This window comes from Chelon labrosus, assembly GCF_963514085.1.
Source record: "Chelon labrosus genome assembly, chromosome: 20".
NCBI classification, from domain to species: domain Eukaryota; kingdom Metazoa; phylum Chordata; class Actinopteri; order Mugiliformes; family Mugilidae; genus Chelon; species Chelon labrosus.
The window spans coordinates 19,795,018-19,808,669 of record NC_140353.1 but is presented as its reverse complement, the minus strand read 5'-3'; the positions used below and the strand labels follow the sequence as shown (position 1 = coordinate 19,808,669).

Here is a 13,652-nt window from a genome sequence, read left to right as displayed (position 1 = left end):
ACAAAAACTACAATGCTTACAGGTTGACCCGGAAGTAGAAACCTTCACTTCCGGTGTAGATGTTTCCCATGTTTTGTCTCTGTTACCTCTCTGTTTAGTTTCAACTACAGACTACAGCAGTTTAACTAAACTATTTCCAGTCGTTATGTCTCGGGGGTCAAGCGCAGGCTTTGACCGGCATATTACCATCTTCTCCCCGGAGGGAAGACTGTACCAAGTCGGTGAGTAGCGAAAGAAACGAGAAAAACTGAACCTGCTCAGTCATCACTGCTAACAGGCTAACATTAGCTAGCGGCTTCTAGCTTACTCATACATGTCTCAGTCTGAGATACATGCATATTTAATTTAAAATATAACATTTAGTTAATATATAATTAATTAAATACGGTTACATTTAAATAAGCTATTAATGATAAGAAGGTGTTATTTTTATTGTAGCTGTGCTAGCTATTTGGGCTAGTTTAATGGCTAGTTGCTGTGGGGTCTTCCATAAAGTTATGTTTACAGGAATTAATTTTAGCAGTTCATACAAATGTCAAGTTGTATTTTGATGTAAAAGTATGTACAATCAGGGACAGAGTAATTTCAGAGCTATCACCACTGTGTTATGAACCTGAACTGAAGAAAGCACTGTAGGAAAAAAAAAAGTCACAGAGCAACTGTGACTACGTTGCTGAAAGGATTTTCATCAAAACAAAACGCATCACTATTTTTAACTGGGTTGTTATAATTTGCTTTGTATCTAGGGCACCGAGTGCATGATACACATATAAAGAGTCGTACACAGTTGCATGCAAAATCATCAGCTACCTTGCTTCCTGATGAAAATGTTGCCACGGTGATTATACTATTAGAAATCTCCAGTTGTAGCTTGTGAACACAGCTTTCTCCGTCTGTCTTCAGAGTATGCCTTCAAAGCCATCAACCAGGGAGGACTGACCTCCGTGGCGATCAGAGGGAAGGACTGTGTTGCTGTCGTCACACAGAAGAAAGTCCCAGTTAGTATATGCAACACACTGTAAACACGAAGACGTTTGTGTTTTGGTGTCTTCACAGCATTTGCGTGATCATATTCCCCAGCTCGCATTATGATTATTGCGCCACTGGTGGACCGTGTGCTGTACATATCCCTGTTAGCATGCTTTTTCCTTTTCTCTTTCTCAGGACAAGCTTTTGGATGCCATGACAGTCACACATCTGTTCAAAATCACTGAGAACATAGGCTGTGTTATGACTGGCATGACCGGTAAGCAATGTCAGACTGAAGTCTTGGAAGTGCAGCCATCAATAAAATTTGATTTAGTTAAGCTGTTAGTTGGCAAAATATGTCACTAAGATAAAACTGTTTCTTATATAGTTTTGGTATCCAGCCAGACCCTAGGTAAATGTTATTAGCAGTAATTTGGTTAGTTACTGATTGTTTTCCATTATATTATATTTTACTGTTTTTCAGTTTATTCATGTGAATTTTGTTTGTGTCTGTTCCTTCCCTCCAGCTGACAGCAAGTCTCAGGTGCAGAGAGCTCGCTATGAAGCAGCTAACTGGAAATACAAGTACGGCTACGACATCCCTGTGGACATGCTGTGCAAGCGCATGGCTGACATCTCCCAAGTCTACACACAGAACGCTGAGATGAGACCACTAGGCTGCTGTGAGTAATGCCTGTGTGTGTGCGTGTGTTCCTGTTTTGCATTTTTAGTATGAAAAGGTTTAGTGTTAGATTATTTTATAAATGGCTTTCCAGAGAGTTTTCACCACACCTTGATTTTGAATATCATCCCGAAAAATCTGTTATCAGCAGCTTCTATTAACATACAACATCACTGAAAACTGTTGGTCAAGAAGCTGTGTTTTGGCACGAAGTTGTTAAAACTCACCAGCTTTTTAGTTTTCTTAATAGTCATCCAAATTTTTAATAAAACGCATTTAGAAACGGCTGTGAAATATAATCGCGCTGTCCTGTAATAATTCCACTCCTCTTTTCGTCCTTCCTCCAGGCATGTTAGTGGTTGGGCTGGATGAGGAGTTGGGCCCACAGCTGTATAAGTGTGATCCAGCTGGCTACTACTGTGGCTATAAGGCCACAGCGGCTGGAGTCAAACAGACGGAGGCTACCAGTTTCCTGGAAAAGAAAGTCAAGAAGAAACTGGACTGGACCTACGAGCAGATTATAGAGGTAGGAGACAGGCAGACACACAGATATGGTTTATACAGTACAGATATTATACACAAATAACTGCCAAATGCATGACCACCTTAATTATCAACAGACTTTAGTCCAACAAGGTTTAGTACATTGCAAGATTTCCACTGATGTGAATCTTCAAGATTGGCAGAAACTTTGTTAGATAATTAATAGACAGTTGAGGATGTTTAGTAATTTAATTTGGATATCAGAAAACGTATGGGTATTTTACAGCTGTGACTGAGAACATCAGTAAATTTCTTGGCATTCTTCTGGTCAACCGAAATGATAAGCAGACCGTTGCAGTAGCATGTGAGGAGTCACTACTGAATTCTTTAATATGCAAAAGCACTGTCTAGTTTAGCACGCTAAAACCTCATGTGAGATTCTTTCAGTATGTAGTGTAAGATATGAAGTTTGCAAACACTTGACACTCTACGCCCATTCCTGTAATATCTCATAATGCACTGCAAAGTAGATTTGTTTGTCAGGTTATGAGCCTTCAACTAACAAGGCTCTCGATAAGCAACATAATAGCATGTAGGAGAATATGCATAGTACTGTTTATTCACGCAAAAGTAAAGTCTTGTGAAATCTTGTGTTGATTTCAAAACGCAACTGTATGCAACTATCTGTGCCACCAGCTGCCACAGGACCTCAAACGCTTAATACTTCTACAGAATCTGTTTTTTTCTGCACAGAAACTTTAGTTCATACATGTCGCATATCAATGATAAATGAAGGAGATGTCAAATCCTTATTCACAATTCAAGAGAAGCAGGGCAGAGGAGCGACGGTTTTTAGAGGATAAACCATCACCAAATCATTTAAACCGTTAAAATGTTAAAACAGATGCTGGAACACAGCTGTTACTCCTCAGTCTTGAACATTGTGTCTCCTGTCAGTAGGTACAGGCGTTCCAGCATGCAGTTGCTGGTACACGGTGCTGTGCTACAAAGCAAAGGCAGCATTCACTAGATTTAGTCAGTTCTGGAGTTAGTTTCTCTTTATTAATTCTGTTTTCTTGCTTCATGACAACGCTCCCCTGTGTCTCTACGCAGACGGCTATCTCATGTCTGTCTACTGTTCTGTCCATCGACTTCAAGCCCTCGGAGCTGGAGGTGGGAGTCATCACCACACAAGAACCCAGTTTCAAGTGAGCATTTTTCTTGAGTAATAAAACCGATCTTGGCCGCAGGTAAAAGGCTCTTTTCACGACCCAGCTGCTGCTGTAAATGAGCATTGTTAAGAAAGCGGGGCATTTATTGAAAAGGTTTAGACAGAGCACAACGCAACTTTGTGTCGGCTCTGTCAGGAATTCGTCAAGATTATTTAAAAAATTTGTGGAAAAAGAGGGCAGTGTTGTAATGGAAATTCCCTAAAACTAAAACCAGGGATGAGCTCAAAGCAAGAGCTTACATGGTCGAGTGTGCTCTCAGCATGTCCCAGTGAGAGTGTGTGTGCTTTGAGGACTACATGATTTGGCAGCACAAAAAAAAATAAAAAATCCAACCATTAAATTGTGTGTTTGTGTTCCAGGATTCTGTCTGAGGCCGAGATAGATGTTCACCTGGTGGCTTTGTCTGAGAAAGAATGAGGAGAGTTGGCGGCTGTTTTATGAAGAGGATGATTAACGGTAAAACCAGAAATATCCCTCACAGTCTCAGCTAGAAGGAAGATCAAGGAGGAACTGACATTGTCTTGTTCACATGAAATGTAAAAATACGTTATCCATCCACACCACCAATGATACCCGCTCCTTTTTAACTGGTCACACACGGGGTGACCTGACAGGACATTTTAGAATCCACACACCCAGCCCTCCTGTATTTTCCTTCTCTCCACGCCGAGACATCCTGACTGCAGCCAGCTGCCAAATGTCACAGATCCTGGAAACATACTGGATATTCAAGTCCACCATATGACACATGAGGCTGATACGCTCCTTGGTGACTGATGTGTCAGACGACCACCAGCCACAATGTCGCCTCTGGCTGCAGCTCGGCCTAAACGACTTCAGGTGATGACATGAGCAGATAGGAAGATGGAGGCGTGGTAACACTACAACTACAGCACAATACCTCTTAAACATGGACGAGTGAAGCTCTCTGGAGTCACTGTATTCCTGCGGTGCTTCTTAACCATCTCTACTCAGGGCTGCCACTGCGCGTGTCTCTTTCAGTCATCTGCTTTAAACTCTTCTCTCTCCACTGTCTTAAGTGTCAGGAGGATGTTTATGCTCCGTGATAACCCAGGGAACAGCTGCGGGAATTGTCCTTAATGCGACAGTCATCGTCACACCCATGTTTAAGTCTGCTCAGGTCAACGTCAATTGGAAGTCTCGAGGTGTTTCACCGTCTCCCGTCTGTTGCTGTACAATACTGCACTTCTATTAAACAGTGTTTTATTTAACAACTGTTTCTGTGCTTATTTTCACTGTGCATATTTGACATTTTTCTGGCTTTACTTTAATAATTGATGGCGGAACACGTTTTGCAAGGTTTATATTCATCCCCAATTATTAATGTTTGAATAAAAGGTTGACAGATTTTGGATAGAAAGAATGGTTTGTTCTGACTTCTCAGAAAATAATAATTGATAATTGACTGATTAATTGGATTTTAAGAATAATCGTACACGAGTAATGTACAATTACACCTTCCTAATATTGTGTAGGTCTCCCTTGTGCCTCCAAAACAGTTGGGACTCATCAGAGAATGGACACGGGCCTTCTGAGGGTGTCCTGTGGTGTCTGGCAACAGAATGTTGTTAGTGGGGGCCTTTGGGTCCTATGGGTTGAGGGGAGGGGCCTCTGTGGATCATCCCACAGATACTTGATCAGAGGAGGCCAGGTCAACACCTTGTTCATGTTTTTTGAGCTATTCCTAAACCGTTTGTGTGCCTGTGTCAGGCTGCATCCTGCTGGGGATGGCTGCTGCCATCAAGGAGTGTCATTGCTAGGGGTTGGGGGTGCCTGGTCTGGTCTAGGTGGGTGCTACATGTCTAAGTAACATCCACATGAATGCCAGGGCCAAAAGTTTCCCCGCAAGATGGTCAATGTTATTTACTTCTCCTGTCAGTGGTCATAATGTTATGCCTGGTGGGTGTATAATATAGAGTATGTTCACTATAAATAGTCGTGACATGTGTTTGTATTTGACCACTTTAATTGAGAAAAAATAATTTATGGTGTACATAAGTTGCACTTAAAATATAACATCAATATTATTGTAGCTTTAAGTTCTAAACACAAATCTTGATAATTATTTTACTTGAAAGCCCCTTCCTCCACGTCTTCTGCCAGTCGGCTCAAGCATCCTGTTGTTCATCAGATTCCCTTCTTTGGGAGCAGGAATGTTTCGAACAGCTGAAGCGCTCTGTTCCTGGGAATTTCCTGTCCGTTCTTTCATTGCCCCACCCGCCGAAAAACTTCCTGATTTAGACAACTGAGCAATCAGCCTCATTCCACACACAAAAAATTTCCCAGAGCCTCTTATCTCTATCACACACGCGCGCGCGCACACACACACACACACACCTAGCAGGAGGAACTGCGGCACTCAAGGCTCAATTGGTCGCTAGTTCCTCATTCAGTGGAAACAAGTTGTCGAGTTATCAGTTCTTTCCTGCATCATATATGAAAATAAAAGGCGGCCCGGCCAGAACTGCAACTCAGCTGTCATGCTTAGATGGCGACATTCACGCAAGCAGACACACTGACGGCAGCAAGGAGGCACATGGTCAGAGTAATTTCCTGTATAATTACAACCCAGTAATATTGTCAGGCGCCGTCTTTTACACGCCTGTTTCTGTACAGCGTTTTTATATCACAAAGATTATGATTATTACTGTACACGTAAGAAAACATTCTTGGTCCAGGATGAACTGACATTTGCCCCTCCAAGTCACCCAGCTGTATAAATATATTCACACCAGAGGACTCAGCCATTAAATACGAGTGTTTTAATTTAACTGGAGTGTGCTGGAACTGTTCGCTGTCTGACATATACACCTTGCTCAACTGTACACATTCACAGCTTCCATAAAAAATACATCTTTGTATACACAGCATTTACAATATCATACACCAGAGCCGTTACAGGTACATCTGCATGGATGGGTGGATGTGTGTTTTTTTTCATGATGACGATGATTTGCAGTGTCCACAGAATACAAGCGGTCCTCTTACAAAGCAAATTCCACCCCATAATGACGTGTGGCATGCGATTGTGTGTTTGCTCTTCTGTAGCCGTCAGTCTCTGTTTAAATCTTCTTTGCAGCTGCCCGCGCGTCTTGTTTCGGTAGCAGCCGTGCCCTCACCGCGTCACCCGCTCCGTCATCTTCCCGGCACAGTAACAAAACCGAACCATTTGTCCTTCATCGTCATCCTCAGCCGCCCTCTGTAACTTCCTCGCTCTCTCATTTCCTGCTAATGTCCATTCCACTGAATGTCATCATAAGCCACCTGCACGCAAACACACACACGAGGGACAGGAAACCGGTTACACACCGAGCATGATATTTTATTTTACGTTCACGTCGTACAGTGAAATATCTGATTCCCAACACACCTCGTCGTCAGACTCTTGGTCCTCCTCTTCCTCGCTGTCTTCGGATTCGCTTTCGGGCAGCTCCCTCAGGTTGGGGTCCGTCAGCGCGTGCAGTTCTTTCCTGATGTCACAGTTGTCGTAACCGTACGTGAGGTGGTAGGGGGTGTGACCTCCAGACGTGAGGAGGTTGGCGTCTGCTCCTTTATGCAGCAGCAGTTTGACCAGGGAGAGGTTCTGTTGGTCTACAGCCAGATGCAGAGCACCGCGGCCGTTATGCTGCTCCTACACCACAGAGACAGACGGTTTTTATTAGCAAAGGGAGGCAAATGTAAACACAACCCAAGGGCTCAGTGTTGGCTCATCAACATATTTACTACTACTACTTACAATAATAGTTATGAAACCTACAGATATTTTGTGAATGAATCCGTTAGTGTGTCATTTACCTTTGCATTAATGTCAGCTCCCAGGTCCACCATTTTCTCCACCAGTGAGAGGAAACCATGAACCGAGGCCAGGTGGAGGCAGTTTTGACCTGCACAAAACACAAGAAGACGACTTTAAACAGCTGAGTCTAGTATCCACAGATTAATTAGGCTTACATGACGCTGTAAATACGGTTACTCCAGAAAAACACAGATATTCATAAAATGTCATTTTCATTTAAACGTGTCAGAATTTTTATACGTTATTGTGTTTAAGCTAAAACCAGAACTGTCCACCTTTCTATTTAGAGCCTCAGCTCATCTAGCATTATGTGCTGTGTAATAGATGGGTTCTAGCCTGAATGTGATTTTCAGAAAGGACGTGGTGTTCCCCTTGCTTACCTAAATGTTTCCTTCATCCTAACTATAGTACTTGGGGCTAGTGGGCAGCAGAAATTACTCTTTGTGCACACTATTAGCTAAGGACAAACAGCAGGTTCTGTCTCTTTCCATACAAGGCTGGGCAACCACAGGATGGAAAATGGCCCTCAGAACTTTATATAACAATGCAGACATTTGGAATGAATGCACAGGTGACAAACTGTTGCCTCTTACCGTTATAGTTGCAGGCAGCCATTGCTGTGTGTAGATGCTCTGGCCGGCAGTACTGTGTGATGACGCTGAAGCAATGCAGGTTGCCTTGAAGGCAGGCGATGTGAAGAGGAGTGTCCCCTCTGTTGTCCACCAGCGTGGGATCACAGCCGGACACCAGGAGACCGTGACACACCTCTGGTTGGTTTGTTATTACAGCCAAGTGGAGAGGAGTCTGAGGAGGGACAGACAGGGTGGGCTTCACAGTCAGCAGCCATTTTCATTTGTTTGCTGATATATATACTTTAACGCCACAGCAACGAGAAAAGATCAGAGAGGCTGGAAAAGGCAGAAATAGGCGTCTACTGCTCACCTGTCTCAGGTCGTTTTGTGTGTTGAGGAAGTCTGTGTTCTTGGACAGGTCGATCATCCTTTTGATGTAGTCCTTGGCCTCGTGGATGATGGCCAGGTGGAGCAGCCTATCGAGACACAAGAAGAAGGTACAACGTGTTACAGTACATATACACAAGCAGAAAGGAATATTTTCCTCAAGGAAAACAGTAACGGCAAATATGTATACAACCCTGGATGCGTCTTACCCTCTACATCAAATGCTGTTTCATAAAAGCTTTACTTTGTCCTAAATCTGACGCACGTGGTTGACAACGTATTTTTAATTGGAGTTTTAAATCCTTAAAATCCACCCCCGTGTATGTTTCACTTACTAATGCCCTAAACATTACAACATTAAAATTACGCATTTCAATCTTATATGATGGCTGTAAATAAAAACTGGAGTCTCATTAGGAAGTATTATCTGGAGAGAAAAAAACAACACAAAGTACATGTTTCCACATGGCAGGCCCTCAAATATATATTAAAAAAACCTTAGATAGAGATTATGCAAGTCTGATTAGTGCAATTGCTTTTTATATACACCTGAAGCAGCAGGGAGGGGATAAGTTCAGAGTCCCAGTACAGTATAGCAATGAAATGACTAAAAATACTCCATAAGCAAATATTCCATAACGCTGCTCTGTTTCGACTTGAAATCAGTGTAAAATGGTTTCATGCTTCATTACTTTATATGAGGCACTTCCTGTCTTCACGTTACTCTTATTCAACTAGGATCCGTTTCATTAACGAGAGTTATGAGAGCAGTTACAACACTGTGTCGCTCTCGGCAGAGGAAATACGCTAAATTAAATTTGGGGACTTATTTACCGTTGCTCCCCGTCCCCCTCGGTTTTACCGCAGTAATCCCCTGCCTGCCTCCGTTCAGAGCAGGGTTTCGTCCTCACCCTCCACTGATTTTTAAGGTACTTTTTTTTTCTAGTCTTTTTTTTTTCCCTCTTCACGTGAACGCGCGGCGGTCGGATTCCTTGGCGGCGCGCCCGGGACTTTCCCAGTCTGACCCGCGGCCATAGTAGATTCCCTCCTGACAATAGCCTTTTGTTTACGTCCAGTGCGGCCGCCCATGACCGCAGATAGACCCATTATCAAACCGGTCACACGTTCTGTGTATTGTTAACGCTGCACCAAGATACTCGAACATGTCCCGAAGCTTAAAAACTAAACCGAGACTAGGATTTAGGCCTGGGCCTGTGCGCCGTAATGACAGGCTGGAGGAAGACATTCCCGACAGGAAAGGCATCAAATTACCTCAAAGAGCCGAGCTGGGCCTACTCTGGCGACACCACAAGCCTAGCGGTACCTCCGAAAACTCATAAAACAACCTAACTCTGAAACCATATTCCTGGTGAAACTTACGTGTCTCCCTCATCTGTGATCTGTGTCTGCCAGTCGAGGTGGTCTCCGCACACGGCCGGAGCTTGTTTGTGATCACATTCCAGCTGGAGCTGGAGGATCTCGGCCGCCACAGCCTGGTACTCCTCCTCTTTTAGCGAGTCCAAACCGCTGTCCAGACGCTCGTCCGTGGACTGAGCCGCCTTCCCTTCTTTAGACTCCCGACTGTAATCCATTTGGTTCAATATACTGGTCCGGTGGAGGTCCATGATAGTCCGTGTGATTCGAGACGTGGTGCGTTCGCTTGTATCCAGACGGAGCGGTGCAGCAGTCTGTAAATGCCCTCTGTGTGGCTGCGGAGGGGCGGAGCTAACAGCTAGGTGGGGGATTTCCAGAAAACTGTCACTGAGAATAGTCTATCACAGCTACAGATTGCTGTCTCCAACAGGGGATTTCTGTTGAGACGCATATAAATGCGCTGCCCAGTTTGTTAGCAAGTGAGAAAAATACATTTGCAGGCTGCATGGAACGCAACTGAAGTATATACAGTTTCCATTGTATTTAAACATTTTCAAGGGTCACATTTACAATCAGCAGTCACTTCAAACTCACTCATAAACACTCGTGCACATTTGCTTCAAATCTCCAAACAGGAAGGTCGGACAATCAGCCTTTAGATATGTACTGTACGTACTTTAAGAAGGGGGAAACACTAAAAGTACAGGAAATCTGAATAATTTCAAAGGCTGTATCATCAGTGTCGCCCCTGGTAAAGCTGGACACTTCTCAGTTCCATGAGTGGGTTTCTTTTTTGACACACTGTGCATGAATGGAAAGTCCTGAAAGTGCACATGCTCGTTAGCATGTCCCTGCTGAATCACTCAAGGAAATGTTGCTCAGCACACCCTCTGCACTTCAGAGGCGCAGGAGTTTCCTCCAAAACTCAAGCGTGATTGCAATATGATTTCGGTTTATTTATCATACTGTGGCAATAAGGAGATGAAAACAAGTAGAGTCCAGAGGGTCTGCAGTGGAGTTTCCCCACCATGACACACATGATCAAGTGAGTGCATTTTTTTTTTTTTTTTAAGATATGTAACACTTACTGATATAACAGACATTTTTAATGAGACTAAAGCTCTCAAGAGACTGCTGTCATAAACAATATGTGCATTAGGTTTGTGTGCAGTCCTGCTACTAATGCATATATAAAATGATTGATTTTTTGCTTTCAGTTCCTTGTATGCATTTAGGTCAAAGGTTGCATTCATTTACTATCTGTACTTGCCATCCTTGCCAGCTATTTGTAAACACACTGAATGATACTTCTGCAGATTGTGGAGTAAACTCCCACCGATTCTGCCACGGTGCCTTTAATAACCCAGTATCAAATCGCTTCCTCCATTCTTTGGCTGATAAAATGGAAGGACTCCAAGTTCTGGCAAAGTGCCGCGATACTTCACAAGGCTGTGACCTATCCCTTTAAAAACAAATGTCAACTTGAACATGATGTTCTGGAGGCCTGGGGGAAACTCCAGGCTTGTTTTACCTCCCATTGTTCGGTCTGTGTGACCAGTTAGACTGGGAAGCTGAGGCTTCTCTTTCAGCATATGTACTGTCACGTTAGCAACTGCTGATCAACATATTTGGAAAATACAAACACATGCAAAATGTCTGTGCACAAACATGCAAACATTAATTAGATGCACACATTTAGCACTGTTTACTGTAAAACAGTTTTTAATGTATTGTGGCATTCTGCTCGTGTATATCAGTGACTGAAGTGAGAATGGAAAGATTGTCGAGAGGACGACAAACCATACAAGCCGCAGACACCCACGGTTACACAGCAAACACATTGTTGATCACTATCAGTTTGAAGGTTGTGTTTGAACTGTAATAAGGCCAATGAATGGAGGAAAGAAATGTGCACAATAGTAACTGCACTGCAGCTAATGCAAAAGGAAAACAAAGTAGTTTTTACACAGCACTGCTTAAAAGTATTTGCATCCCTCAGAAGTTTCTACATTGCAACAAAAATTACTCAAAATATCCACAGATTTCCACACTAGTCCTGAAAGTAGACAAAGAGAACCAAATCAAACAATTGAAACTTGAATTTTTTTTTACTTGTGCATGTATTTACTCCTCCTTGAACTGTCACCTTACCGTGGTGGAGGAGTTCTCCTAGGGGGTTACCGGGGCCCCACCCTGGAGCCAGGTGGCCAGGCCTTCGCCCATGGGGTCCAGCCAGGCCCAGCCCGAACTGGAGACATGGGCTCGCCTCCGTGTGGCTGGGGAGAGGGCCGTCTGGACCTCCCTGCTGAGGCTGCTGCCCCCTTGACCCGGACCCGGATAAGCGGAAGAAGATAAGACGATATGTATTTATTCAAGGATATTAATCATTTGTGCGTATTTGTGAGTTACAAAAGTATGTGAACCCTTGTTTTTAATATCTGGTGTGACCCCCTTGTGCAGGGAGAACCCATAGTTACTTCTAAGCAACTAAAGACCCCTCTCATATTGACTAATGTTAATGTGCACGAGTCCACCCTCAGGAAAACTCATGAACAACCATGGTGTTCATGTCAGAGTGGCAACGAAAAAGCCACTGCTCTCCAAAAAGAACCTTTCTGCCCCTCTGCAGTTTGCTAAACATCATGTGGACATATGTCACTGTAGACGACTGGTCAGCAGTTACTGGAAATGTTTAGTTCCTGTTGTCCTGCACAAGGGGGTCACATATTGAAAACAAGGGTTCACATATTTTTGCAGATGACAGATATGTACAAAATGATTAATATTCTTGAATAAATACACGCACAAGTAAAAATAAATGTAAGTTTCATTTGTTTGATTTGGTTCTCTTTGTCTTCTTTCAGGGCTAGTGTGAAAATCCGCCGACGTTTCGAGTAATTTTTTTGCAGCAATGTGGAAACTTCTGAGGGACGCTTGTTTTCCTTTTCTTTCAGCTGCAGTGTGTCTATCATGCACACTTCTTTCCACCATTCATTTTTTTTTTTACATTTATTACAGTTCAAACACAGGTCTCGTTTGCAACCTTCAAAGCTGATTTTGATCAACAATATATGTTCGCTGTGTAACTGTGGGTGTAACTGCGGCTTATATGGTTTGTTGTCGTCTCTACAATCTTTCCATTCTCGTATACGTATAAAATTGATGTTTCTTCTGTTTCTGAGCGGTGCAGATCGCCAAACCCTGTGTACACTGTACAAAGCAGACAATACTGTTTCAGTATGTGTCTGGGAAGGTTCTCAGTCATCCAGGTCATGGTAAATAAAAAGCAGCCCAGGAACTGCAGACTCATGGTGTGAACGAGGGTGAAACCTTCTGGGAATGGATGTTAAGACTCTCTTGAAAGTCGCTGATGTGTTAATGGGTCTATCTTAGTCCACCTCCTGTGTTCAGAGAGGGGTTTTGCAATTTTGCCTAGATGGCTTCCTTTACTCCTTGTTCAAGCCATCTGTCTTCTCTGGCTAAAGGGTGTACATTGTTGTCCTCAAAAGAGTGTCCCTTATCTTTCAAGTGTTGGTGGACCACTGAGGCCTAACCTCAAGATGTCCTAAAGGGTGTTATTCTTCTCGGTAGTGCACTAGGCACATTGCAAATCAGATAAGACCATACAGAGGAGTCAAACTGATCAACAAGTGTGTCAACGGTGCAGCTTCTTCTGTTAATTCCAGATATGCGTAAATGCTGCAGGCATGATTGGACTGAGTGGAAGTAATTCATTTTGAGCGGAAACCAGTCAAATGAAACCAGTGAGGCTCTGCTGACTGGAAGTCAGGGGCATCGCCGCATCATCTAACAAGAAATCCTGAAACAGCTGACACTTAAAACAGTACAGACTCAAAATTCCAACATGCCGAAAAGGCTTTAAATATTTTCGCAGCAGCCCCTAAGGACTTGGAAGGAAGTAAATAGAGATGGATTTCTGTGTGCCGTCAGTACTTTCAGTGTGTTTTTTCAGGCAACATAACCCGAGCCATCAGCACCTGCCCATATTGACAGATTGTCTTCAAAGTGGAAAATTTGATGGCGCTATCAAGTATCTGATAAGCTGTGTTTTGATGGCATTTTTGACATCAAAGCGAATTTGTAAACTGGACACGTGAGCGATTGGTATCGTGTGT

At 43.3% G+C, this 13,652-nt stretch overlaps 2 protein-coding genes across 2 annotated transcripts; one reads left to right on the top strand and one right to left on the bottom strand.

Annotated features, from left to right (window-relative positions):
- The first annotated feature begins 61 nt into the window (after positions 1 to 61).
- Positions 62 to 4,620, top strand: psma6a (proteasome 20S subunit alpha 6a). Its single transcript, XM_084569004.1, has 7 exons — positions 62 to 221; positions 904 to 998; positions 1,165 to 1,246; positions 1,497 to 1,652; positions 1,999 to 2,177; positions 3,248 to 3,342; positions 3,726 to 4,620. Exons 1-7 carry the CDS (start codon positions 146 to 148, stop codon positions 3,781 to 3,783), a joined length of 741 nt encoding a protein of 246 aa, XP_084425130.1. The 5' UTR covers positions 62 to 145; the 3' UTR covers positions 3,784 to 4,620.
- A 700-nt stretch (positions 4,621 to 5,320) lies between these two features.
- Positions 5,321 to 9,928, bottom strand: nfkbiab (nuclear factor of kappa light polypeptide gene enhancer in B-cells inhibitor, alpha b). Its single transcript, XM_084568752.1, has 6 exons — positions 9,523 to 9,928; positions 8,126 to 8,231; positions 7,777 to 7,987; positions 7,183 to 7,271; positions 6,758 to 7,018; positions 5,321 to 6,651 (listed from the first exon to the last, which is right to left on the bottom strand). Exons 1-6 carry the CDS (start codon positions 9,765 to 9,767, stop codon positions 6,616 to 6,618), a joined length of 948 nt encoding a protein of 315 aa, XP_084424878.1. The 5' UTR covers positions 9,768 to 9,928; the 3' UTR covers positions 5,321 to 6,615.
- Between the last annotated feature and the right edge of the window lie 3,724 nt (positions 9,929 to 13,652).